Here is a 27,038-nt window from a genome sequence, read left to right on the forward strand (position 1 = left end):
TTTTTTTCTTCTGTTTTTTTTATCCCCCCCCCCCCCCCCCCCCCCCCCCCCCCCCCCCCCTCAGGGCCTATAGTCACGTCACTGCCTGTCCTGCACTCGGCTCACCCTTCTCTTTACCCACCTATAGCGTTCACCTGCTTGAGGCTGTTTAGGCGACAGCCGTCTCCATCAATATCAGATTTCTGCACCAAAGCGTGTGCTCCACAGTGAAAGGCAGCTGTAAAACAAACAAACAACAAACAAACATAAACACGTGATAACTGTATTTTACCGAACGTACGAGCTGTCAAAACAAAAGCTTGTTCATCGAGGTGTGGAAATCTTTAACGAACCTCCCGCTGCTGATTTTACGAGGTATGATTGGTGAAGTTGCTGGAAGCTCTAAATGCCTTTCACCAGTCTTTTAAACCCCTGCATCTTTTAGACTTTGCTTTGCTGTTACTTCTGCTTCATGGCCGTTTGTCTTGACTAGAACAAGGCTGTATGCAAGGCTTGGGTTTGAGTGAAACAAAAGATAGCATTGAACTGGCAGATGAGGAGAAAAAAAACACAAAAAAACAAAACAGATATGAAATCTTTTAGCTGATAAGCCATGAAATGCCTCACTTCTCTTCTTCTTCTTTTGTTGTTCTTCTTCATGCTCCCTCTTGTTTCTCTCCCTGCCTGTATGAACACTAGTGTGAGGAAAAAGGGAGAGGAAGAGCAGTCTGCTGTTGCAAACAGTGCCTTTGGAGAAATCTATAAATGCAGTCTTTAAAAAGTCCATGTAGCCTAATGTATAGATTTGTACTCTTGGTTTTCATTTTAATTTAAACATGGTATATTTGTATTTAACGTTTAGCCCCCTCGGTCGTCGTTTGTGTTACACTATGCTGGTGGTGGGCTTCAGGAAGAAGCCTCCATTACGCCTGTATGTGCTCGTATGATTGTCTGTGTCCTTCTGTCCCTGTTGATGCGACAATATGCTACGTGGGTCAGTACGGATTACTGAGCAGCATGGATAAAAAACAAAATGTGTCCAAAAATTTTTATCCGGCAATAACATTAATAACACAGTGATGTGACTCCTGGTTTGATCGGATTTTTTGAATTTCTCAGGAAAGTCTCGAGTGCTTTTTGTTGTTGTTGTTGTCGTCCACCAAACGTATGAAAATAAGTTTTTTTCAGTCTTTTTAAATACGGCGGATGACAAAGAGTTTCAAGGTTTTATTGCCTTGAGGGCAGAAAACAAAACACGTCGTCTGAGACACAAAAACAAAAAAGTTCTCATGAAATGTTTTTCCATTTTCCGGCGTCAAGACTTAAAAAACACAAACCGATTTGAAACGTGTGCAGACTCGAGACGCTCGCTGTGCATGATATTCAAAGAAAACAAACCTGTGAGATCTGGCCATCTTTGTGTGACAACCGTGCACTGTAGTTGGTTCATGACATGAAAACGCCGGGATAAGTTCAAGTGATCAAAAAGCAATAAAACCATCTTCTACATTTGTTGTGAAATAGAAATGCCGAAGTACTGTTTACGCTCAACAGGCAACGCTTTGTGGTTCCGTCTGCATGGTCTGAATCTCCTCCGTTGTGCTTCATGCTCCTGTTTCTTTATTCTCAAATGCATATGACCTTTTTGTAAAGTACGTTTTCACGGGACGAGCGCAATGCTCTCTTGATGTTTTAGTCATCGTTATTATAAAAGTTATTGTTATTTATATTTAAGGGATATTTAGATTTTAGATATGTTATCCTGCTTATTAGAATAGTTAACGGAAAAAATGTTTGGTCAGGGAAGTTTCTAGTTTTCAAGATTACTATAAAACAAATTCTATTATAATCTGCCACCAAATAAGATTGCACTGTTCTGTACTGCTGTACAGTGTCTGGGTTGTTTTTAATTTCTGCTCATTTCAGTTTTGCTTTCCTCAAGTAGAATTGTTTCTCCAGCTCGCAGACCTTTTGTCGGGCCTCCAGTTCGCAGAGAGATACCAAAGTATTCCACAGACTCCCCTAAAGTTACTGGCTCGAAGATATCAGACCTTTTGTCAATCTCAGGAAGAACCCTACGAGAGGTGTGGCGGCGGGGCGTTAGCAGACATCTCTATCGTGTCCCCTCGTGACGGTGGTGAAACTAACCAGTACATGTGCTCTTCTCTTTGTAACTCTGTGCTGTGACTCTTGCTGTATTTATGTTCTAGACTTTAATGTGATGGGTTTGTTGTTTGTCCTTCGTGAACATGTCAGTGATTCTAAATGTTTATGCCTTCTTAGGGCAAAGTTCAACGGCTGTTTCTTTTTTCAAGAAACATTATTTCTCTGTTTTATTTCCGTCTGTGTTGGACATTTAATTCACGTTAAAGCCGGCAGATTTTTGTTTTTTCCGAGTCGATGGGCACGCTGGGTTATACTGATCTGTGCAATTGATCTGTCCGAGCCTCAGTGTAACACGTGTTTAGATCGCAGGATCTCAGATTCTTCTTCTTTCTTTGTTTATTTGCAGCTTCTTATTATACGTCATGTGTTCCTGGTACCCTCAATTATGTCGCTTTTATTATTCCTCATCAGGCACATTCCGAGACATCAGTTTGCAAAAGATTTGCCTTCGATTTTGTGTTTAAGTCACACACATAAAGCTTTATGCATTGGAGGGATATGGACCGCATTTTTAGGAAGAAAAAGCTTCTTTTTAAAGATCCGTAGTATCAGTGTAGTTCATCGTTTTATTATCATTTTGCACTAAGAATGGCATAATCAAGTTACTGTTCTCTTGTGGGTTATGATTGAGCATTGCAAGCTTGTTGTTCTTCTGATCTTTGATGGATAGCTCTGTGTATACTGTAACCATCTTCCTTGTTTCTTCACCATATTACATGTTATCACTCTCAAAAATAATTTATTGCTAACAAAAAAAAAATGAAACAAAAAACATGCTACTGATTGTATGTATTTTTAAACAAAGCCTATTTTTTCTGTAAAAAAAAAAAGAAAAAAAAAGAAACTGTGTTCAGCACTTTTATTCTGGGTTGTGCTTTTGTTTTCTATATATTTATAATTTAGATCCAAATGTATATATTGTAAAATTTGTGCCTTTCGACTAATTCTTTAAAAAGGTTTTCTACTCATTAAAGGAAGGACTATATGAAATTGCAATCTTAACTTTGTAAACAAATAAAAACTTGAAGATTGCTGAAACCGAGTGTTTTGTTGAGCGGCCCCCGTTTAGGGAACGGCCTTTGATCTCACTGCTGGAGGTTACGGCAGCATGTTTAACATTACGTCTCATGTATTTAAACAAGTTACATAGTAAATAAAGAGATGAAATTAAAAAGTGAAGGGGGAACTTTTACGTTCACACTAAATATGGACATAACTAGTTTCTGCCAGTGATGTTCTGCAGCTTCACATTACACCTGGACATCTTTTTATTAATGCCACATAGTCATGGAGGAATTATCAAATACACTCTGAACTCAAACCCTCTGAATTGTATCGGACTAGACGTGTAAAGTAGCACAAATTAAAATACTTAAGTTTACTACAAGTACCCAAAGAATTACTTGAGTAAATGTAGTTAGTCTCTGTGCCCATCGTCTAGAAATCTGTGCAAACAGATCAAATAAAGTGTAGCAGTGTTACAAAATCATTTGTAAAGTTGTAGCTGTCCATTGTTTTGTTTTCAAAGCAAAACAAACCAAAATTAAGACTTTGACAATCATCCAAAATGTGATTTAATCCCTGTATGAATACCAAAATATTTTGGGTGGATGTTCAACATTATTTAAGAAGGAAAAGCAGGCAAACTATTTCATTTCAGGATAAAAGTATGTTTATTTGTTTTGAAGGTAATAATTCTTTTGTTATTTTCAGTCAATTTTTTGGGGGGAAAATTACACATTCACAAGAAGAGACAGACTCCAAACCACATTTTTGACACTTTTATCAAGAACTACATCAGTATGGCACCACGATAAAAACAACCTAAAGAAGGCACTAAAACTAGGTGTGTGTTAAATATACACAATATACACACATAATAATATTAGTAGTAATAATAATACACTTTTAATGCTCGCCTGCTATGGACAGTTTTGTGAGCACACTGTGTAAAACTACCATGTTCTCCTAAATGAAGAAGTGAGAGAGAGAAAAAGAGAACAATAGCGTCTCTTATCCCAGCCAAAACCGGGTGGCCAACTTCCGGTCTTTGACGCTATACTTTGCGTGATGACGTCTCGAAACTCACCTGCACGTTGAGCGGCGTGGACGCCACTCCTCCAGTCCTCACCTGTCTTCAGGGAGATTTAGGAGGAAGTCTCCAAACACCTGAAACCAGTCAACGCGAGCGAGGGAAACGTTAAAGAAGACTTCGAGAGTTTAGGTTTTTGATTTTATAGAACTTGGACGGGCAAACAATTTAATCTACAAAGCGGAAGTTTACAGCTTTACAGGTAAGTTAGCGTCGCTGCTGTCAAATGTTTCCTTGTGAGGAAGTGGAAGTCAAACATTTTACTGAACTAACTTAAATGGTAACACAACTTGATTTATAAAGCACCTTTCATACAGGGGGTGTAGCTCAACGTTATTTACAATAACGTGAAGAAACGAGAGAATAAATATGATAATAATAAATGCTGCATGATAGAAAACCGAGTCATCAAATATATAACAAAAGATATGCTAATAGAAGCAGAATACGTAAAATATATAAATATAACAAAGGAAGAATGACAGTTAAAGGTAAAGCTGAATAAATAATATAGTTTTTAAAATTATATTTACAGTGCTAAAGGCCTGATGGCTTCATTCATTATTCCTTCATCACGAGGACAAGTACAGGCCTAAATGTCAGCTGTGGTTTGTTAAATAAAACACTTTGGTCTGAGGTTTACATTCTGTTTGCTGCAACATTGATGTGTGTGTGTATCTGTGATGGTCGGTTGGTGTGTGTGTCTGTCTGTGATGTTTGTGTGTGTGTGTGTGTGTGTGTGTGTGTGTGTGTGTGTGTTTGTGTGTGTGTGACTGTCAGCTGTAAGCCCCACTTTTCTCATCCTCACCTTTCTGGTTCTGCCACACATGCAAGTTTCTACCTGCCTGAGAGTTTCACAGTAGTTTTGACTTTTCCACATTCCCAAATAGTTTCATCTTCCTCTCCCTTGACTCCAATCAGTGTGTTTACTGATGCTCTGTGTGATTAAGGTTGATGATCAAACGCATTTGGACTGATTTCTTGCTTGTTGTGGAAAGTTTAATGAACTGGTGTTTCAAGACTTCTGACCCTGGTTTTGTCTCTAGTTAAATCGTTCTCTCCCTGAAGAGAGATGTGTGTTTTTGCTGGTGTTGTGGATAAAATGTTCTATTGTGGCGTCGGCCTTTTATATTATAAATTGAGAAATTGTTGCCATGTAAAAAATGTAATATTGCTGTAAAGTAGTCGTTCTCATTGAGGTTCAAACAGGTGGCTAAAAACATGTCGGATCAGTTCATTTCTGTTCTTATTAAACAAACATTCCAACTAACGCACTGAGGTCGTAGGCTTGAGATTGTAGGGAGCTTTACGTTACACACAATGCTCTTAACAGTTACGCTTCTTGTATTGATTTTAAAGAATGAAGCATCAAAATGCACCTATGAGTTTCTTCTGTAGTGACGGCATCTGTATGCGAGTCCAGGTAGCTATGAAGTGTGTGTTTGCGGTGCTTAAACACTGTTGACCGTACAATGAGTGACTCCACTGTGAGCCTGTGTCACTACAGCCACTCTATATGCTCTCCGGAGTATTTGTCTTTCAAATCTCTGTACGTACTTAAGGGGGAAGTTTTGTTTTTTCTATTCCTCATGAACCACTAACTGCTGCTTGTTGAAGCCGACTTTGTGTCCGACTCGGTCATGAATATTTATTAGAGAGGCTTGTTTTCTCTTGATGCACGGGTTGAAGAATTCCAGTTATGTGGCAGCGTGGAAGTAGACTTCCTGTTTTCATTTATATGTGGAACAAGGTACTCTGGAGGTCAGAGTTGAAAGTTTGCATGTTGGTAACAACAGGTTGGCCAACTGCCATAACAAGGAGAAAATGGGAATGTTGTTTGTTCTGATAGTTGAGGGGCTGCTGCTGACGATTATTCCTTTTGTCGATTAGTCTGCTGATTTATTCTGGATTTATCGATAGGTTGTTGGGTCTGACAATGGTGAAAAATACCCATTAAAGCCCAAGACGACGCCCTCAACTCTCTCGTTTCGTCCCCAACTCAAAGATATTCAGTTTACTGTCACAGAAGAGTAAATAAACCACAAAACATACATATTTAAGAAGCTGGAATCAGATAACTTAGACTTTTTTCCCTTAAGAAATCAAACCGATTAGTTGCTGATTAATGTAAAAGTTAAAGACTTATCAATGTAATCGATGCAGCTCTAGTTGATCTTGACACACATCCAACGCAGCTTTAAATCTGCATTAAGCCCTCACTTTATGCTTCTTCTGATATGTCTCGAGAGACCGAAACGTTGACTCTTTTTACATAAACTTTAAATAATAAAAGGCGTGTCATTACCTTGGAATGAAGGCGACACAGAACTACTACTACTACTGCTGGAGAAACTTGACTCAGGAGTGAGTGATTACCTGCCGGAGGGGGCACACCTTTCGCTGAGTGTTTGCTTTAGGAACGGCAGAGGTTGCTTTAGGAACGGCAGAGGTTGCTTTAGGAACGGCAGTGGTTGCTTTAGGACCGGCAGAGGTTGCTTTAGGAACGGCAGTGGTTGCTTTAGGACCGGCAGAGGTTGCTTTAGGACCGGCAGAGGTTGCTTTAGGACCGGCAGAGGTTGCTTTAGGACCGGCAGAGGTTGCTTTAGGACCGGCAGTGGTTGCTTTAGGACCGGCAGTGGTTGCTTTAGGAACGGCAGTGGTTGCTTTAGGAACGGCAGTGGTTGCTTGCCGTTCTCTGTTTTCTTCGGAGCGATTAATATTTCAACACTGACACTCTGACTGACCAGAGGCCAGCTGTTCCACCCGACTGAGCCCAAGTTGTTGTTCTACCACCTGTTTCCAAACTGTCGCTGAAGTCTTGTATACTACACATGATGATACACATTCTCTACTTCAGGATTTGATATCGTTACCTCTGAATTCCTTCAGATATATGCGACTGCTCCTCCTGGTAAACAAGTCTGGTACGAGTCACTGTGACTCTTCACTAGGCAGGGCCCTGATAGTCAGAGTCACACTGGGAGAGGATAAAGATCACACACCCATGCTTCAGGGCGTGCTGCAGAAGTTGAACCATGAAGGAGAGATGCCATCAGAGCTGCGTGTTGTCACGGTGTCACTTCCTGATCCTAAAAACACAGCGTTCCCTCTATGTAGGAACCCAGGAACCTTTACTCGGGGCAAGCAGAGCCAGAGTGCAGCAAACACCGCGTCAATTATTAACGGCCCGCTGCTCTCATTCCCCCCCAGTAACCATGGCACCAAGCAGACTGAAACTCAGCCAACAGCGACCTGCTGCTGGTGCCGTGTGGGAAAGACTGCAAGTCCACCAACACACGCACATACCTCCCACAGTGGGAGCAAGTGGACCTGTTTGACTTTATGAAGCCGTCACAAAGGGGAATAACTGAGGAGTCACGTCACTGGATGCTTGACTTGTGTGCTGGAAGCAGAGGAATGTCTTTTTTTTTGTTTTCTAGATGTGAAGTTGAACACGTTTAAGTGACTTTGGCCTCTTTCTGTGGATTATTGGTGTTTTTGTGGACTTTCAGGCGTGTGTGAGGGAGAGACACAGACTTCATGTTTAGACTTCAGTGACTGAGCTTTGTTTAGCAGCAGAGGAAGAAGAAACTCTACAACGTCATGAATCTGACGCAGAGAATGAAATTGCTGAAGCACTTTGGCTCTCTGCCCCCGGAGCCTCCGCCACCACTGCTGGTGGTGCCTGTAAGTGGACGACAGCAACAAGCTGTACTCTTTATCTCTTTGTTGTTCAGGGCTGAAACATTTAAGGAATATATCTATTGGCCATTCATTATGCAGCATTAGTTTTGTTATAATCCATGTTTGTGCATCTTAATTCATGAGTATTTTACTTGATAAGTATGCATTATGTTTGTAGTAACAGGAACAGTGATATCAAAGTCAACGTGTTTCAAACTGCGTCTCCACTACAGATCCTTTAGCAGGTGCATCATTACAAACCAAGCTTTGGTCAAACCCAAGATGGATTCCAAAGTTTCCATTCATGTACTCAAGAAACAATTAGTTGATGAGCCAAATAGCTTAAATTTAAAAAGTATTTATAAGTAAAACTACCAAATCTTTGCTGTTTACATCTTCAGAAATGCTCAGATTGTTATGCGTTATCAAAGAATCTGAAGATGATGTATCCATCGGTATTTAATTTAGATATAAATGTTTTAATATTAACCAGAAGATTCAACTTAAAAAAGATAAAGTATGCATTTATGTACTGTAGGGATGATCGATATGAGGACAATATGTGATAATGTAGTTTAATAAACAGATGTTAAAGTGTACAGTTGTGCTTTTATGCTGGATTCAATAAACTGCTAAAATAAGACAAAACGCTTGTTGAATTCTAATAAAATGAAAGGAAATTATTTCAAACATTAATTTATTGAACAAATTGAACTGAACAAAAGGCAGAAAAAGAACTAAAGTTACATTTTAAGTTTGCTTCTGCTGATACTCTCTTTTAATTAAAAAAATAATAATATCGCAGTCGATTAAAAAGAAAACAAATATAATGAATTTAAAATTAGTTAAATATAAATAGTTTGCAGCTCGAACAATATGTTGAAATACAAGGAAAGGTATTTATAAGGTTTTGCATCAGACATGATGAGCTTTGCATTGCAAAGCAAACCTCGGTCTAAGTTCAGGTGATGGTTTGAATAAGCAGCGGCAGAAGAATAAAGAAGTCTTTTTGTCTTTTCCCTTAGAGGTTCAGTGGTTTGATGACGGATTAAGTTTGTATTTCTTTGTCTGCACCTTAAACGCCAGTAGTTGGCTAATAATTGTCACTCCAGACTCCGTTGTGATCTTTATGTGTGGGGCTTTCTTAAGGAGGCGGTGCAGCTCCACCTTCATGCTCACCACAGGGCGCTGTGAGAGTGGGCAAAGGTTGGGTGGGGGAGGAGCGCTCCAGGTGAGGTCTCTGCTCGACGTTTCTTTCCTCTTTCGTCTGCTGAGAGAGAAACACCACGGTCGGTCGTATTACAAATAACTTCAGCAGCAGGAGGTCAGGTTTCCTCTGGACAGCAGCCACCATCCTGGTGTTGGATAGCTTGGAGAGGGAGGGAGGAAGGAGATCTGTGATTGTTTTGTTTTCGGCGTTTCTATAAGGAATATAAAGAGCCGGCTGTTCACTGAGCACCGGAAGGTCACAGGTGTTTTGTTCAGCGGAGAGATCCCAGTGGGAAATGGAAGTACGGTTCAAAGACCAGGTGGTAAGTGGAGAAGGAAGAGCACAGAGCATTAACGGTCTGACCGTAAACCCCTGCTGTTCACAAAGATTACAGATAGATTATTACTACAAACTCCCAGCTCAATGTTCCTTACAGCTGTGAGCACCTAAAGGTGCAGGTGGGGGGTGGGGGTGGGGGGGTTTAACCAGGCTCACATCAGCAGACAGTAAACCTTCATCTGTCAAGATCTTTCTGACGGTTTTGGCTCAATTTGATAAAAACCCGTTATTTACAGTGTGAGGACTTAGTTTGTGACGGTGTGATTCATTGATCTTGTGACGGATGCAGACCGACATCGCTGTCCTTTTGTTCAAAAGCTTGATTTTGTTTTTGGAAATCTCAACCGATATTTAGACAATTCCCTCGTCCGAGGACTGATAGCATGACCGCTATTTGCATATTAGCAATATGAGTATTGAATGCACAGTAATAGCAACAGGATTTCATCAAAGATGACCTCATAAGTTTTCTTTATTGTTCTGCTGACATGTTTACTCCAAAATTTGATTCGGTTATTAAATCTGCAAATTCTGGTTTCATCGACTCTGTATGAACGAGCTGCTGCTTGACTGATTTTGTCTTCCACTCATTTGTGATTTTTAAATTGACATATTTGTTTTTCTCGTTAACACTTTTGAGAACATGTCTAGTTGTGATTATCTTCACTGATGGCCATGCGTCATCTTTGACTGTTATTGCCATTTGCGATATTGGAGGGAATGATCGTTTTTACATCATTATTCTCATTTCAATTGAAAAACATATTAAAATGATTATGGTGTGACGTTACCAAACAAAGATGTTTCCTTACTCCTGTAGACTCTGATGTGGAGGACAGGACATCGCTGCAGCAGCACACTATCTAGTTAAAATGGTATTTTGACACACATTCTGACTTTTGATAAATATTTGATCAGAAAATTGCAGTTGGTCATATTGCGATTTTTGATAAAACTTAATTTATTTGTGCAGCCCTCGTCCACACTCGGTTGTAGCTCTGTCTCGTGCTTTGCTGTCTTTTACGACCTGCAGTGAAACTACAACATCAAACATTAAACCCTCAGGTTTTACTCTCCGTGTACATGACGACGATCCACAGCCAGCTTTTTATTTCAGCCATCAGGTCACTTGCTGTGTATTTTCTTCCGCCCTCAGGTTTATGATTAACTTGGTCAAACAAACGTCCCACTGTTCACTGTTCACAGGTCACACACTGTTCACCTCTGCTGGTGGTTCCCTCCACCAGACAGTTTGAGATTCTTGTGGGGATCATATTTCGACATTTCGGCCCCTTTAGGTGTTTGTTTCAATGAGTTGTAAATGTCTTCTATGCCTCAGACGTGTCACTGCCCTGTACTGGTTGTGTGACTTCATATTCTACTCCAGTGTTTGAAACAAACTCCAAACTGTTGTTATTGCTTGATGACAAGAGTAGTCTCTGACTAGAGCAGCTGGCTTTACCCGTTCAGCAGGCGTCTCCTGCGCTCTGATGTATAGTCCACGACCGGCCCGCGCTCTGATTTAGTTTGTTCTTTGAAAAAAGAAAATGTGTGAGAAATGATAAACACGAGCGTCACGTCGCCATGTTGGCACAGCGAGTTACAAATCTGTGGTTTGGTGTGTTTGTTTAGTGGTTTGTATAAAAACCTGTTATGTTTTTTTACTTTTTGAGGACTGGAATGAAGAGATTTGCTGAAACAGATGACGGAGTAAAGAGTGGTTATGTGCAGCGTGGTGCAGTTGTGACATCTTCTCCCAGGAACCTTTCATAACAATGTGCACCTTAACTTATGTGAATCTGGTAACTCTCAGGTAGAGTTAACGGCTCGCATGTGAAGTATGAAAGTCCCAGATATGTTAAAAAGCCTGAGATTAAACACAAAGTCCAGTTCAGGCCTGTCATCATAACTACTTTTATATTTTATGCCACTTATAAAAGCATAATAACGCAACTACACCCTTTAAAAAAGAGTCATTTATAAGTAACTTTTGATTCCTAAAGGTTGGAATTGGAATGTGAAAACAATATTTAACTTTCCTAAATAAATAAAACATTAAATCAAAATGGACTCTGAGGCTCTGCTAACAAAAATGCGTAATGTCTTACAATGACAGGGCTCAGAGATGATTGAGGTCATGTCCATATATGGTGTGATAAGTCCATAACGTAATTATCTATACAGGCGTCGTCCAGTTTCCTTATTGCTCCTCGAGATACGGATCCAATAACTAAGATGGCGACAGTGTCTTCTCAGAAATAACCTGGTGGTTTATAAAAGCTTTGAGTGTAGAGCTGAGGACTGTCTGCTCTGTAGTTCAGCCTCCAGTGATCCCTGAATGTGACTGTTTACAGAGAGACAAACGTAGAAATGTGATGCGTAGAACAGGCTCAATGTGTCTGTCACTGTAAGAGCACATATTATGTCTTCAGAGCTGCCACAATTATTAGATTATGAGATTAGTCAATCAACAGAAAATTAATGGGCAAATATTTTCAAAATCAAATAATATATATATTTTTCCTTCATTTGCTGGCTCAAGCTTCTCACATGGCAGGATATCTTTGTCATGTATGAAAAGGAAGCTCAATATGTTTCGGTTTTCGTCTGTTGGTGGGACAAGACGAGTCATATTTGGCTTCGGTAAATTATACCAGTCATTTTTTCACTCTTTTCTGACATTTTACTAGCCAAACTATATCAATTAATTAATCGATAATGAAAATAACTATTAGTTCAATCAGGAGAGACGAGTCAGATAAAGGAAAGATAATTGTTTCTTGTGAACAAATGATATGTGATGATAAAGTCTTTGGCGCTTGGACTCTACAGGGAGATTTGTAATGGAGGAGCGTCTGCCCTGAACAGCAGCGAGTTAACGTACTGAAGGTGAGACGGTCATATTTAAGAGAGACGGCAGCAAGATGACAGGCAAACGATGTCATTGTGTCGTTGTGCTATTGGATAGGAGAGACCAGCTGATCTAGACAGCTGATATCACGATAAACAGCCCCAAACAATAACGGCAAGGAAATAATGAGCATGAATGAGGCAGATGTATGAGAAATAAACTACAGGCTTAGGCACGCAAGAGTATAGTCTTCCTGACTGAACTTTCTGCTGTGTTTACACATCGTGAACAAGCCCCGGTTGTTCTATGTTATCACCATCGCAGGGACACACGCACACACAGGTAGCCCTTCCTCCATACCGGTCAGGCAGGATTGAGGCAGGTGAGAGCATGCCGAGATCGGGTTGAGTGAAACACACACTTTTCCTGTTTGGCTCCACAGTTCTCCCTGTAAGGACCGGCGTTATATATTAAGGATTAATTCATTTGTGATATTGTCAAAGATAAGTTTTCCTTTTGCTAACTTTTGATATCATCATTGTTGTGTATTTTTTTTTTTTTTTTTTTTTTTGTTTCTTTCCAGAAACCAGGTATGGAGGAGCTAACAATATGGGAGCAACATACAATAACACTAAACAAAGTAAGTGGTTGTCTTGTTTAAATAAGCAATACAGAAAGTGCTTTAAATGGTATCCGTTTCAGACCTGAAGTTGTTATGATGAAGACATTGATGTATTTTTCCTTCTCCACATGTAAAACATTAAATTTCACAAAGGGAACTAAAGTAAACTTAAAGTGCAGAGCACTTATCTTGTGTGCTCGGTCTGCGCCGAGTGGCTGCACAAGCACACGAGGGAAAGTCGATGCTGGATGTAGAGCTCACCTTTCAGTATTACTAAAAGGGCTCGCGGGGGTTGAGCTGGACCGAGCTTCAGTCCTCTCGGTGTCACGGCACAGACAGCAGCAGGAATTCAGAGTGACACACCCTGCTGCACCCCGCACAGCACCAGCTGCCGCTCCACTGTCCTGCCTGAGACTGAGAGCCACTGGAATGTGCTCTTCCTCCCTCTGTCTCTCTGCCCACTCACTTTCCTGCGTACGTTTGTGTTACTCTGTCGTGTGCTTGCTTTCATTTTCTGGCCGTCTAAAAGCCGCTTTTTGTTTTTCTTCTCTCTCGTCGTAATGGCAGGATCCCAAAGTAGGGTTCGGCTTTGCCATTTCAGGAGGCAAGGACAAGCCTCACCCAGACGACGGGGATACAGCTGTGGTGGTGTCAGATGTGCTGCCAAATGGACCGGCCATTGGACGACTGTTGTAAGTTGAGCACTGTGGCTTCTGCAGTGACTGCGGGAACATTTTAAAAACTGTTTACATCAAAAAACACTCGATTGTCCCGATGAGAACCAGACTCACGTGTGCGTCTGCTTCTGCTCTGCAGCTACAAGGACCAGATCGTCATGGTCAATGGCGTGTCTATGGAGAACGTTTACTCTACCTACACCATTCAGAACCTCAAGTCATGTGGCAAGACCGCAAACGTAGTGAGTACAGAGGAAGCGCCGACCAAAAGAAACGCCTTAAATGACGAGTTGTAACCTCGTGTCTCTAACTCTCTGGCCCTCTCTGGTCTTCTCTCCCTCCAGACGGTGAAGCGCCCTCGCAAGATCCAGATCCCGGCGACCACCAGACCGACTCGGGCCGTCTCCCATTCCAACCTGCTGGACCCGGACCATCCCAGACGACCGCGACGCTACTCTGACGGCAGCGACAACAGAGAGAGCAACCGGTACCGCGCCCGCAGCGTCTCGCCGGTACGCAACGGGCACGGCAACGCGCTGCCGCTGATGTCGACGGCGTACAAGAGGCTGCCGCGTCAGGACGTCGTGGAGAAGCCCATCAGGACTACACTGCTCAAGAAGAGAATCACAGATGGTAAGACTTCGGGAGCCGTAGTTTGCTTGTCCTGACGTACTCGCATTAGGGAGAGTGCTGATGTCTGAGCGGAACTCTTGTTGTCGTCCTCTTTCTGCAGAGTATGGACTGAAGCTGGGCAGTCAGATCTTCATCAAGCACATGACGGAAACAGGCCTGGCCTCGAAGGAAGGAACGCTACAGGAGGGAGACCTCATCCTCAAGGTGGGAATTAAGATTTGGATGATTCATCTTAAAACCACGACGTCAATGCACAACAACTCTTGTTAAACAGATTTGTAAAAGTCATGTTTTTTTTGTTTTTTTTTAAAAATGATTTGTCTCCTTCGACCAGATCAACGGCATGACGACGGAGAATCTGTCCCTGCTGGAGACCAAGCACTTGGTGGAGAAGAGCCGGGGCAAACTGACCATGACGGTCCTCAGGGACGACCGCAAGTTCCTGGTCAGCATCCCAGAGATGGAGGACAGCGCCCCCAACAGCGACAACGACCGCCGCCGAGGCAGCAGTTCTGAACTGGAGGGTGAGGGAGGGAGATGGAGAGGGAGGGTATTGAATGTGAGCGTGGTGGCCTGAGGTGAGAGTGAAAGCAGCTCTGAACCACAGTGTGAAAGAGGAAAGACGTGAATGAGAGGAAACTCGTTGATCAAGGAGTTCGTCTTTGCAGAATTTCTGGTCTCACTAATTATTTTGATGTTTCTCATCAGACATTTCAGACCTGGACGAAGACACTCCGACTCGCAGAACGTCCCGCCAGCCCAACAGAGAGAAACGGACACGCAGGTACACACCACAGCCCCCCCCCAAAACCACAAATAATCGCGATGAGTAATTGATGTAAAAAATGGTCATTTTGTGGGTGAAGTATTCTTTTTAAGGATCAAAGCACTGAAGAATTTCTGAATAATTATTATTGTTTCTTTTTTTAAATCCAGAACGAGAGCTGAACCTCCTCCATCCAAGTCTCGGGATTCGTCACCGATGCGCTCCACCTTGACTCGTCCGCCCGTAAAATCCTACGCCTCTCGCAGAGGTCAGTCCCCCCCCGAGAACTACAACCAAGGGATTCAATTAGACGGTTTGTGCAATAAAAAGACAATAATGATGATTGTTACTGTTGATTGTTGTTTCTTCAGCTCCCTCTGAGTCTGTGTCGGACCGCAGTGCCTCTCCTCCCGTCAGGAGAGACAGTCCGGACCTGAGGGATCCCTCCAGCAAATACAAGTCAGTTCAGTTTCATTCACAAAATGTTCATCAAACTGTATGTTTGGGCACATCACATGTATGCCATGCTGTGTTTAAATTTCAGATAAAAATATATCATATTGTGAGATTTAATAAGGTCCCAAACATCCAATAAAATCATATTTTATCACCTTGCAACTTGGAACAAAACATCTATTCACGTTTAACCGACAACAATATCCAGATTGCTCAAGTGCATGTAAACAAAAGAAGTGTCGGGTAAGGTGTTAAGAAATAAATGTTTTATTCCCTTCCTCCAGATCTCTGTCTGGTATGTCCATCCTCCCCAACCCTCGCTCCTCTCCTCAAGTCCCCAACTGGTCCACCTCCTCCTCCGCATCGCGGCCTCGCAAGCCGGTGTCGGAGTCGGACTCGGACCGCAGCACCTCCCCTGTGCCGCGCAGACGGAGCCCGCGTCCAGACAGCAGATACAAGTAAGGATGATGCACCTCCAGGGATGAGACGACACCGGATTTTATGGTGGATAGCGATTTTAAAAAAATAAAAAAAAAACACTTGCAATAAGTTGATCTTAGTGAATATCTGTTACCGGGATAATCATGAAAAAGCTGTCCATGAAAATATATATTTGTTTCTTCATAAAATAAATAATGAAATGATTGCTGTATGATTTAGTTTTTATTCTTTTAAGCATATTTTAATGATTAATTAAATTGGCAAGAATAATCGTGGCATGAAATTTTCACATCGTTCCAATCAACTCAAAGCTTCTATTAGAGAATCTGGAGAATCACAATTCTTATGAACACCATGAGGAATCTTTCTTTCCACCAGACATTTTCTAACTGTGTTTTCCTCACACTCCTCTCTCCCCCACTCCCCCTCACCAGAGTTCTTCCTGATCTGGCCTTCGGAGGAGGACTGAGAGCTTCCCCCATTGATGTTCGTGGCGAGACACTAAGGAGGGTCAACTCTCCTGTGAGAGTCCTGCCCTCAGGTCAGTACACACACACAAACTATCCAACTTTCTTTTTTATGGTACACAATACATCCCGGACTTATCTGACGCCTCTGACAATATTTGCTTTGAATATTTGCTGCTAAAAACACGTCAACAGTCAAATAACCCTAAAGCCAGAGCAAAGGAGAGCTTTTTAATCAGTAACTTCTGTGTGCGGCCGTGTTTTTAGTTTTGTGTTACAAGTCAATCCAGCAGTTTGTCTGTGACACTCGACATGGTGACACTAGACAAGACAGACGGGATGAAAAGAGTGTTTTCTGAACAGTAAGCGTGTGAAGATTAGAAACCCCCAAATACAAGTGTGAACCTGAAATGTGATGTTCCAAACATTACAGATATCAACTTTATGGTGCGTTAAAGCTACTTAGTGGTAGAAAGCAGAACAATGTGACGAATAACTTTAATATGTGAAAGCAATACTTACTGCTGTCTCATTCTGCCATATTTTATGTTTTTCTCGTTGTCAGACTCTGACTCGGAGTCGGAAGTGAGCCTGCCCCGTCCTCGGAGGCAGAGCACCACGTCCAATCAGGACTCCCTCAGCAGATACAGGTACAGATGAAGGTCCAACCCACACCCCCCCCACACCCCCACCCCCTCCCCGAAACCCACCAACATCCCACGGACTGGGACACTGAGTTGACTGTGCACGCTTGGCCTGTTTAAACATTAGCTAATCATGTATTTACCTTTTTAATTTTATTAAACTCTTTCTGTCTCTTGATTTTGATTGATTTGCTCATTTTGTAGCCTTTTGCTTTTTTTGCTTGACTTGTGTTTCTTGTGTGTACCAAGTGTTTTGTGTTTTTCTTTTGTTAACCGATGAAATAAAAGTGACTTACACTGAACATGTCCCTCTCCTGTATGTGGCTAAATGCTGATTAAACAGAGGACTCGTATCGCTGAAGCAGCAATATTCCAATCAAATATCTGTAGAATAGTTCCCCAATTACAAATCTGCATGTGTTACTCGGCATGTAATATAAATTCTCAGTAGTAGATCAGGAAATACTACGAATGCCACTAAATGGTTAATCTTGATCAGTTACAAAGCAGTTAACCATCAAAGAGAGAGCTTCCCCCCCAAGAGACACTAAGGTGAATATTCAACATTTCAGTCTCATCCTCTCATCAATAATCATCAAATTAGCCACAGCCCCTCCCCCCTCTCCAAACGTAACTGAGATCTGTTGTCTTCCTCCTCCCTCACTCCCGCCTCCCTCTCTTCTCTTCTCTTCCAGAGTCCTGCCAGATGTTGCCCTGCAGCCTCACGTGGATACGCCCCGATGGAGCGCCCCCAGCGTCACTGCCAGCAATCCGCCACGGAAAGGTGTGTGTGCATGTGTGCGCGTGCGCAAGGTTTCTGGTTGAAGTGTGTTCAACATTAAGTCAGTAAGCACTATTGAGGAGGGAGCATCTCTGTGTTATTGTTTGAGTTGTATACCTTAAATGTAGCACAAATCACACAGCATATGTTCTTCATAATGTGTTTTTACAGTTCAAATAGTTTCACATTTCATTTATTGATCTTCGCAGCTCCTTCAGATTCAGAATCGGAGGCCAGTTACGAATCTGAGCCTCGCAGGGAATCTACGGAGCCCAAGAAGTCGAGCACGGCTAAGAGATACAGGTGAGACACACCTGTGATGTCTGTTGTCAGAAGAGGACTCGCTACAACATGACGGGTGTCTGTTGGCAAAACTTTTCCTCACAAATAAGTGACTAGTGTTCAGCCACCATAGTGGAGTCTCTAGTGCTGAGAAACACAACGGGCCTCATGCTCATGATTTAATGACAAATTACAGCTTTTGTTCACACAAACGGACTTAAAAACAAAAGGTAAACGATATCAAAATGTTACATTTAAAGACACGCAACAGACTGCCAATTGCATCAACCAATTATTTAGTAGTAATGTTCAGACGAGTGCAATTCAGTGTTTAAATGGTCTTTATTCCTGTTTTTAAAATTTTGCATCCACCATAAAATACAAAAATATATGAAACACGCACTGTAGCAGCTTGTAACTAGTGTTATATAAATACTAGTCTCACTCACCGGATGTAGACTATCGGATCTATCTCCATCTTGCAGGCACCATCGCTGCATCCTTAGCACCGGCCAAGACTCGTGTGATTGGTTTAAAGAAACAAGCCTGAACAAGCATTTCTTCCCCCTGTAGCAGAATGATGATGTTTAGACCTTTCCTTTGATGCTGTGGAGGTCCGGCTATGCGAGACTATGATACAGAATACAATGGAGCACTTGATTATTAAAAGCTGGAACTTTATAATGCAGCCACTAATAAACACCTGCAGTAGTATCTGTTGCAGAGGGAAACTGCTCCACTGTGGAGATGCGAGTGATGACACCGACAGGATGTCCGACCGGTTTATCTGCTTAATCCAAACACTCGTGTTGTCACATTGTAAAACACACACTGGTGCACGTGACGCGACCTTTTGATGAGATATTTGAATTAATATTCTCACTTCTGACAGTTAACAGACGATGATCTTTTTGTTGTGTATCACAAGATGACAGAGGAATGATTGAATGACGTTTTGTAGTTAATTACATGTATTTGTCTTACAATCAGAGTCCTGCCTGACATCAAATCCCCGTCAGTCGCCATGAAGCAGGAGCCTCCTCGCCGCGTCCAGTCACCCACCAGACCTCCTCCTGATGGTCAGTTTACTCCTCTGTGTCTCACACACACACACTCATCCTCTCCTCCTCGTTGTTGTCATCTTATGTTTTAGAGCAGAAAGGCCCTAAGTTGGTCCTGACCACAGTCTCTGTTGTGCAGATTCCTCAGATTCAGACCAGCTGTCACATCTCAGGAGGTCCGGGAGCTCTGAGCGGGACGTCAGCCGCCACAGGTACGACGGAGCGCTGAACATGCACTTCATCTAAATCAGATCCGTGTCATTAAAAACTCCTCGTATGCATTGAAATGTGTTGTAACACCAATATCACAGGTGATGTTTTCTCCTCCTGGCAGAGTTCCTCGTGATGCTAATGGAACGGAACCCCTGAAGTCCGGCATTTCAGCAAAGAGCAGCCCTCCAACCTACTGTAAGGCTCAAGATAGAACCACTGAGACAACCTGATTGAGTTTGATTACTGATTAAAGCTCGGGTAGGACGTTTATTTTTTGGCGTCATTGGACAAAAAATGTAAATAAAGTTGTCCTGCAGCTCTTCCCTCTCCGTCCTAAGCCCCTCCCACCAGACGGGCACTAGCACGTGCACACGTCTCATCATCCTTCATACAGTAACCTGTACAATTACTAGTCATTCATTTCAAACATTATCAGCATCCTGATTGTGATCCCGTTGCCCTTATATAAGAATTAACATACTTTTTAAGAATTAAAGCCCTTGGAGATGACATACTGTGATTTGAGGCTCTAGCGAGCTGTGATATCAGGCGAAGCAGCGTTGAGTTAATAGAGAAGGCTTAAATATTAGAGAGATGGAAAGAAGATGGATATTCTGCCACTGAATCAAGCTTTCACCGAAGGGACGTGTACGTATGTCTGCATTTGTAGAACAGCCAATAGGATCGCCCTCTCTCTGAAATGACCCGTGATTGGCCAAAGTCTCCCGTCACTGCCTACGTTTTTCAAAAAGGAGACAAATTTATTGCCCTATGACTCCAAAAATATACAGCTTCTATTGTATTGTATTGTATTGTAAAAACTAGCTGGTTTCACTTCGAGCTGTGATGAATTGTGTTTTGTTTTTTTTCCCCTACATTTTATAGTCTAAATACTAAAATTAATGGACAACAAAGAAATATACATTAGCAGCACCAGCAGGGAGTCTCATCATTTCCGTGTCTCTTCTAGCAAAGCCTGCAGAGGAGCCAATCTACTCCCTACCTCCAGACTCTTACCCAGCACCTAATCCAGGGTGAGTAATGCTCATTTATTCATATGCATCCTCGTCTTTTGAGCTACATAATTCATCTCAACAGAAATGAACGTATCCCTAATTGTTCTCCTCGCTCTCAGGTACAGCTCAGACCTTCACACGGTGTCGTTTGTGAAGGAGGGCAGCGTGGGTCTGAGGCTGGTGGGGGGCAACGATGTCGGCATATTTGTCGGTGGAGTTCAGCCAAACAGCCCGGCGTACGAGGAGGGAATGAAAGAGGGGGACCAGATCATGCAGGTGAGAAAATGACACTTTGCAGTAGTTCATTATTAGCTGAATGAAGAGACTAATAGTTATTGAAGCTCAAGATTACAGCCACTATTTTGGCATGTCAGCAGGTCACCATGAGGGAGCACAGTTTCTTTTGTTCTGTGCTGCAGAACCAGGACTGAGCAGAGCAGACTGTCGGACCCTGCTGCAGTAAAACTGAGCGATTTTCTAAAGGGACTCTAATGCTCGGAAACACTACCGCTGTTGGCCACAGGGACCGCCAGAATACACACAAAATTAAAGTTCCTCTTGTAGCCACAACTTGTTATAATCAGCCTGTAAAATACTCACTTTATGAACAGATTTTTTTGTGTTTTAACTCTGTTTGCTGTTATTAAAAAACAAAAAATATGCAATTATATGTATGTACTTTAATATCGAGAGCGGGGAAAAAAGGAAACAAACAAGAAAGGATGTCGCAGATAAAGATGATTGTTTTTTGGAATTAAAAAGTCTCGCTCCTTAAACTTGTCTCCTTTGTTCAGGTAAATAAAGTAGATTTTGGTCATTTCACACGAGAAGAAGCCGCCAACTTCCTCCTGAACATCAAGAGAGGAGAGCAGGTTGAAATCTCCACTCAGAACAAGATGGACAGTAAGTTTATCACTAAACCTCAGATGATGATCAAGCTACTGTTGATCAGTGACTGTATGAACCAATCTTAATCCTCCTCCTCCTCTCAGTTTATAAGAAGATCATCAAGTCCAACCTGGCCGACAACTTCTACATTCGCACCCACTTTGACCACGAGGCAGAAGGCCCCATCGGCCTGAGCTTCACCAGAGGAGAGGTGTTCAGGGTGGTGGACACGATGCACCGCGGGAAGTTGGGCAACTGGCTGGCCAGCCGCATGGGGAACGACCTGCACGAGATGGATAAAGGCACCATCCCCAACCAGGCCAGGTCGGGGAAAAGAGATTTGGGGTCTCTAGCTCAACCAGGAGCCGTGGTTCAGCTCTTAACGTCTTGTCATTATCTCCTGCAGGGCCGAGACGTTGGCCAGCATAGAGCAGTCGCAGCGGATGAGCGGAGAGAGGCAGGTGTCGGGGCCGAGAGCCGAGTTCTGGAAGCTACGGGGGCTCAGAGGGAACAAAAAGAACGAGAAGAACGGCCGCCGGAGTCGCGACGACCTGCTACACCTCACCATTCAGGGCAAATTCCCGCCCTACGAGAGAGTCCTGCTCAGAGAAGGTTGGTGTGTTTATTAAACACACACACACACACACACACACACACACACACACACACAAAGAGATGATGATGTGTGACCATGTCCTTACGAGTCGATCATGTTTCAATAGCCCTGATTTGTTTGTGTCTCCAGCTAATTTCAAACGGCCCATTGTCATTCTGGGTCCTCTTAATGACATTGCCATGGAGAAGCTGGCCAGAGAGATGCCTGATGAATATGAAGTGGCAGGTTGGTTTCCATCTTTCTCACAAGACTATTTGTAGCTTTTGTAGTTCTCCGGATCTGATGTCCACATCGTAAACATTGTTTCTCTGCGTCTTGCTTTGCATGGCAGACATGGTTCCTCGCAGTGGAGGAGGAGACAGCGGCTCCACAGTCATTAAACTGGACACTGTGAGGAGAATAGCTGAGAAGGTGAGTCTTCAGTTCGCCAGCAGCAGAAACAAATGTCATTGTTTTTATCGAGATTTCAATCGTAATACCAACAGAAACGCATCAGTATGCAAACATACACAGCACGTGTCCCTCCATACACAATCACGCACACAGATATATAACAAGGCACACAAATGTTTTGATTTTTTTCAATTTATAAAATAGTTATTATGATATATGTTTAATGATTAAAGGCAGAATCTATACTCCTATATGTTATCTAAATATATATATGTATGTATGTATGTGAATTTTCTTTTCAGTCATATCTCAGGAACAACTTGGACTCAAGAATGTCCCGATTAGATTTTGGTGTGACCTCAGAAAACACGTTTTTTGTCCATAGCTCAAGTATTGATGTGCTAATTATGACAATTTCACACATGATGGCTCCAAGTGATGCTGGTTCTTCATTCTTACAACATAGTCAATTTTTCTTCTGGCTTGAGGAAGTCCAGAGTGGATCATTTGTGTTTGCGTTATTGTTGTATAAGTCTTTGGGGTATATTCACATAATTCTGCCCTTAATGGGATGTTACTTTTAATTATGTGTGATAAACATTTAACAACGTTTTCCACATAGTATCATCTTTAAGCTCTCACGTTAGCAATGAAAAAAAGTTACTTTCTCATTCAGGCATTCAACACGAATGTTTGTGGGAATGTGATGAAGTTTAACAGGGGTTAGGCACGTTCTCGTTATACTGCTGTCATTTTAAGCTTGTATTATTTGACTGTTTGTGCCTTTAAAGCAGGTTATCAAATCTACATACGTGTCCCTTACCAATCACATTATTAAATGTAGATATTTAGTTACCTTTTCCCCTCCCGCCCCGTTTTTGCTCTTTTCCTAGGACAAGCACCCTCTTCTGGACATCACTCCTACTGCAGTGGAAAGGCTGAACTACATCCAGTACCACCCAATGGTGCTGTTCCTGGACCCGCACAGCCGCAAGGACGTCAAGGCCATCAGGCAGAGGTACAGCCCCAACTCCAACAAGAGCTCCAGACGCCTCTACACACAAGCCCTGAAGCTGAGGAAACACTGCAGCCACCTTTTCTCAGGTAACGACACAAGTCCGTTTCCTGTAATATTATACTATTGAAGGTACAATAGACTGTATAGAAGTAGCTTCTTTATTTGTTTAGTTATCTGGTACCAATTTACAATGTTTATACTTGTTATTCTCCTGACTCTCCCTCCAGCACGTATTGACCTGCAGCCCAGCTCCAATATTTGGTACGAGAGTCTGAAGGATAAGATCCGCCACCAACAGTCAAAACCTGTCTGGGTGTCTGAAGTGAAGGTACGACACACAGCAACATCCCCCCCCACACACACACCTAAATATTTCACATTTAAATGTGTTTCTCTTTGTTTTAAAGGGTTAAATTATTGTGAAATGTCATCACCCCAAAAGGGATCATGAGATACTTAAATTGACTCACTTACAATTCACCTGAAACTTGTCTTTTGTGACAGAAGTAAAACATAAAAAAATGAAAGTTGCTCAGTTAGAGTAAATCTTTATTATGTAATTGGATGTTTATTATATTTAAACATTTTAAAATGTCTTTCTTGCTAAACTATTTTACAGTTTTGTTAAACGTCTCTTGCTGTCTGTCCGGTGGCAAACTAGTGACTGAATTTGTTTTTCTGTCCAGTTGGAGAGCGGAGGAGAACAGGACTTGGATGCTCTGGACCAAACCCAGTCCGACTACCTCAGTGCTGCCAGTGACCTGGAGGACACGGACGGAGAGATCTACACCGACAACGAGGAGCTGGAGGAGGCTTACCCCGGTCAGAACGTTGAAGAGCTCCCCAGAGGCTCCAGGGTAGCCGGAGCTGCTTTAGCCCGATCATCTGAGCCCGCCGCCGTGCGCCACAGCCCCACCTTCGACTCCGAGTCTGAATCCGACACGCACTCGCACAGAGAAATCCCACCGCTGATGCACGTGCCTGAACCCAGAGCACGGCAGGAGAGTTACAGCCCGTCTCACAGCGCCGCTGAGGAGGACGACCGAGAAGACTTCTCTCATCGCAGTTTCACAGACTCAGATTTCAGTGCGCTCAATGTGGTCGCGCGCACCACTCCGTCAGAGGGACCCCCGGATTTTATAGCCCCCGACCCCTACACCCGGTACTCGGTGACCGAGCCTTCGTACGCCGAGGTGCAGCCCGAGAGCCCACAACACGCCAGCCTGTCTGTTATCGAGGAGAAATTACAACAGGTATTGCTCTTACTTAAAGGAAGATACCTGTGTTTTATGGATTTGTGTCGGTACACTTGGTATATGGTAGATGGCCTTAATCGGCTGGTGAATTGATTAGTCAGTAAATTGACAAAATACCCAATTTTCAAGTCTTTTTTTAAAGCAAAAAAGCCAAACGTTAGCTGGTTTTATCCTGTCAAATGTAAATATTCTGAAGGTTTTTACGGAGGGGTTTGTTCATATATCATTTAGAGTATTGTATAGTGAGTATAATTGTCTTAATGTAAATAATCAAGTGAGGAAGTTTCATATTGATATCTGTATTTACAAATTCACCTGTAGAGTCTCTACTTACTATAACAGTAAGTGCTTTGGAAAATGGTAGTCAGCACTCTTAAGGATATGTTGTTAATGCACCTAAAATTCCAGAAAAGCCATTAAAGTGCTGTTTGTATAATGTTTCATTGGATAAATCACGAGAAACCCAAATGCTTCTTGTTTAAACCCTTGGTGTCCTCTCCTCTAGGCTCGCTCTGCAGCGCCACAGGAACCAGCTGAGGAGAGGAAGGGCCCTCAGTTCATCGTGTAAGTCTTCTTTTTGTTGTCTTTGGCCGTCACAGTAAAGCCACATTGAGCCTAACGCACTAATACCGACCTCCTTCTGTCCTGCTCTTTGACAGGCTAGCACATCATCACCAGGCGGTCCAGTTCAGACGCACACAGATCCGAGGCAGCGACAGCTCCGAGGAGGAGGAAGAGGTGGATGACGTTGAATGGGGTCCTGCGACGGAGCTATAAAGTTTGAATCGAGGATTTAAAGCCGGAGTCCACTAAACTGACGAGGACGTGGAGACTATTTCACTCTTTCAAGAAACTCTCTTGGATCATTTTGTACCATTTTCATGAACGGCCTAGTTCGGTTGTGGGAGATTTTATGAAGTTAACTTTTTAAATGTTAACTAAAAGTGTTAACATCTAACGAAAGGTTCTAACGTGAATGTTCAGATCAGAGTGCCTGAGTAGCTCTTATTTTGTATTTAAATAACACCATGTCAAACAAGTCAGCCTTACCTTTTGTTACTGCCGCTGTTTGGAACATAACAAATTCTAGTTTTATTAGAAATCACACCGAATGAGTCTCTTCATAGAAATATTATGTTTAGTTAATATGTTTAAATATATTTTCATTTAAACATTTATGAAATGTTTGGATTCCTCTTTAACTTTTTCTACAATAAACAGTTTTTTCCGATTTTAAACGTGGGTGTGTTCAATCGTACAAAATGGCAAAAGCGGCTATAAATGTTTTGTGCTTTTACATATTTGCCCGGATTAACATAATTAATAAACGCATAACTGATGATCAATGATATTAGCTATTAAGAGTAGAATCAATGAAACTTTAAAGCAAGCTGTGACACAGTTTACCTGATTATTAAACTCGGATAAAGGAGTCCGACCTCCTGTTTTGGGGTTTATTTCATAAATTGCACACGTGTTTTTTAAAAATATAATTTAAAGTTTCATTGAATTTTATATACAAAGAATATCCAACACCAAAAAGACAAAAAAACAGGCATGTAACCAAACAGACGTTGATATAAGACGTGCAGTTAAATAAAGTGGTGGACTTCAGATGAACTGATCCAAACCATCACATTCTTGTCACGGGGAAACAGTTGCCATCATTTATTCCCTCCACATATAAATTAAAAAATATGTATATATAAATATATTATATATAGGTGGCCCCTGCATATTTACCGTACTTTGCACAGGGCTCCTTTGTTTTCAAACCTCTAATGTATCGGTTGATGCTGCTCACATGGGGCATATTCTTAAATGTGCATGTAATCACATGCCACAGCTCATTATTGCCCTGGGGCCCCTCATCTGAGTTAATCTGACCCCGTCTGCATTCACACTTCCTCACCGTCACGTTAAATAGTTATTCTTTTATTTCATGCTTTCAGATTTCATCGCTCCTCTGGTGGTCAAAGGAGATAATTATATACAGTATCAACACCAGTTTGATGTTGCACTCAACATTTAAAAGCCAGTACACCTTCAGAGTTTTAATAGATTTGTTTGTGTCAGTCCACTCAAGAGATGAGACCAAAACGTAACTGCTGAATACTTACTGTTTATTCCCACTGAATTCATAGCATTTAAAGATTTTACTTTTAAAAATATCTGTGAATATCATATAAATGTATTAGCTGTAAACATCTGAAAAGGCCTTTAAAAGGTAAAAGATACATTTAACTTTTCTTTATCCATGATAGCCCCCAAAAGTTAAAAACAACAAAATGTCACATAAACGAGACAAGTAACCGTCTTTTTGCACACAGCAACTTGCAGCAACCAACGAATTACCATTGAGATTCAGAAACAGATTATGTTCAAATAGTCCTTAATCCTGTTTTTAAGATCTTCCATGTTTATAAAATAATCAAATTTAAAATGAATATGTTGCTCACACCAATATGAGGGTGCAAACACTTCAAT

At 42.0% G+C, this 27,038-nt stretch overlaps 1 protein-coding gene across 4 annotated transcripts; it reads left to right on the forward strand.

The window, feature by feature from the left end:
* The first annotated feature begins 64 nt into the window (after positions 1-64).
* Positions 65-25,929, forward strand: tjp3 (tight junction protein 3). 4 transcript variants are annotated; one of them, XM_031868352.1, is made up of 31 exons: positions 4,456-6,686; positions 6,729-7,924; positions 12,905-12,961; positions 13,511-13,635; positions 13,760-13,862; positions 13,965-14,253; positions 14,354-14,457; positions 14,588-14,777; positions 14,962-15,037; positions 15,190-15,287; positions 15,391-15,478; positions 15,760-15,933; positions 16,351-16,457; positions 16,949-17,033; positions 17,723-17,811; positions 18,018-18,111; positions 19,081-19,169; positions 19,291-19,363; positions 19,486-19,559; positions 20,335-20,398; positions 20,500-20,656; positions 21,175-21,283; positions 21,373-21,592; positions 21,675-21,880; positions 22,014-22,109; positions 22,216-22,295; positions 23,171-23,381; positions 23,523-23,623; positions 23,982-24,548; positions 25,057-25,115; positions 25,211-25,929. In XM_031868352.1, exons 2-31 carry the CDS (start codon positions 7,841-7,843, stop codon positions 25,326-25,328), a joined length of 3,987 nt encoding a protein of 1,328 aa, XP_031724212.1. In that variant the 5' UTR covers positions 4,456-6,686; positions 6,729-7,840; the 3' UTR covers positions 25,329-25,929. The 4 variants fall into 4 exon arrangements, with proteins under 4 accessions (XP_031724214.1, XP_031724212.1, XP_031724211.1 ...); XM_031868354.1 differs by lacking the exons at positions 4,456-6,686; positions 6,729-7,924 and adding an exon at positions 65-4,439; XM_031868351.1 differs by having other exon boundaries at positions 4,456-7,924.
* The last annotated feature ends 1,109 nt before the right edge of the window (positions 25,930-27,038 follow it).

Source organism: Anarrhichthys ocellatus, unplaced genomic scaffold, assembly GCF_004355925.1.
Source record: "Anarrhichthys ocellatus isolate YVR2014 unplaced genomic scaffold, GSC_Weel_1.0 scaffold42, whole genome shotgun sequence".
Classification (NCBI taxonomy): Eukaryota; Metazoa; Chordata; class Actinopteri; order Perciformes; family Anarhichadidae; genus Anarrhichthys; species Anarrhichthys ocellatus.

Bases quoted from the DNA above. Each gene is read 5' to 3' on its own strand.
- tjp3 (XM_031868351.1), top strand. From the start codon at position 7,841: ATGAATCTGACGCAGAGAATGAAATTGCTGAAGCACTTTGGCTCTCTG. The intron at 13,863-13,964 runs GTGAGTACAGAG...CTCTCCCTCCAG, and splicing joins GTGGCAAGACCGCAAACGTA to ACGGTGAAGCGCCCTCGCAA. The intron at 15,038-15,189 runs GTACACACCACA...TTTTAAATCCAG, and splicing joins AGAGAGAAACGGACACGCAG to AACGAGAGCTGAACCTCCTC.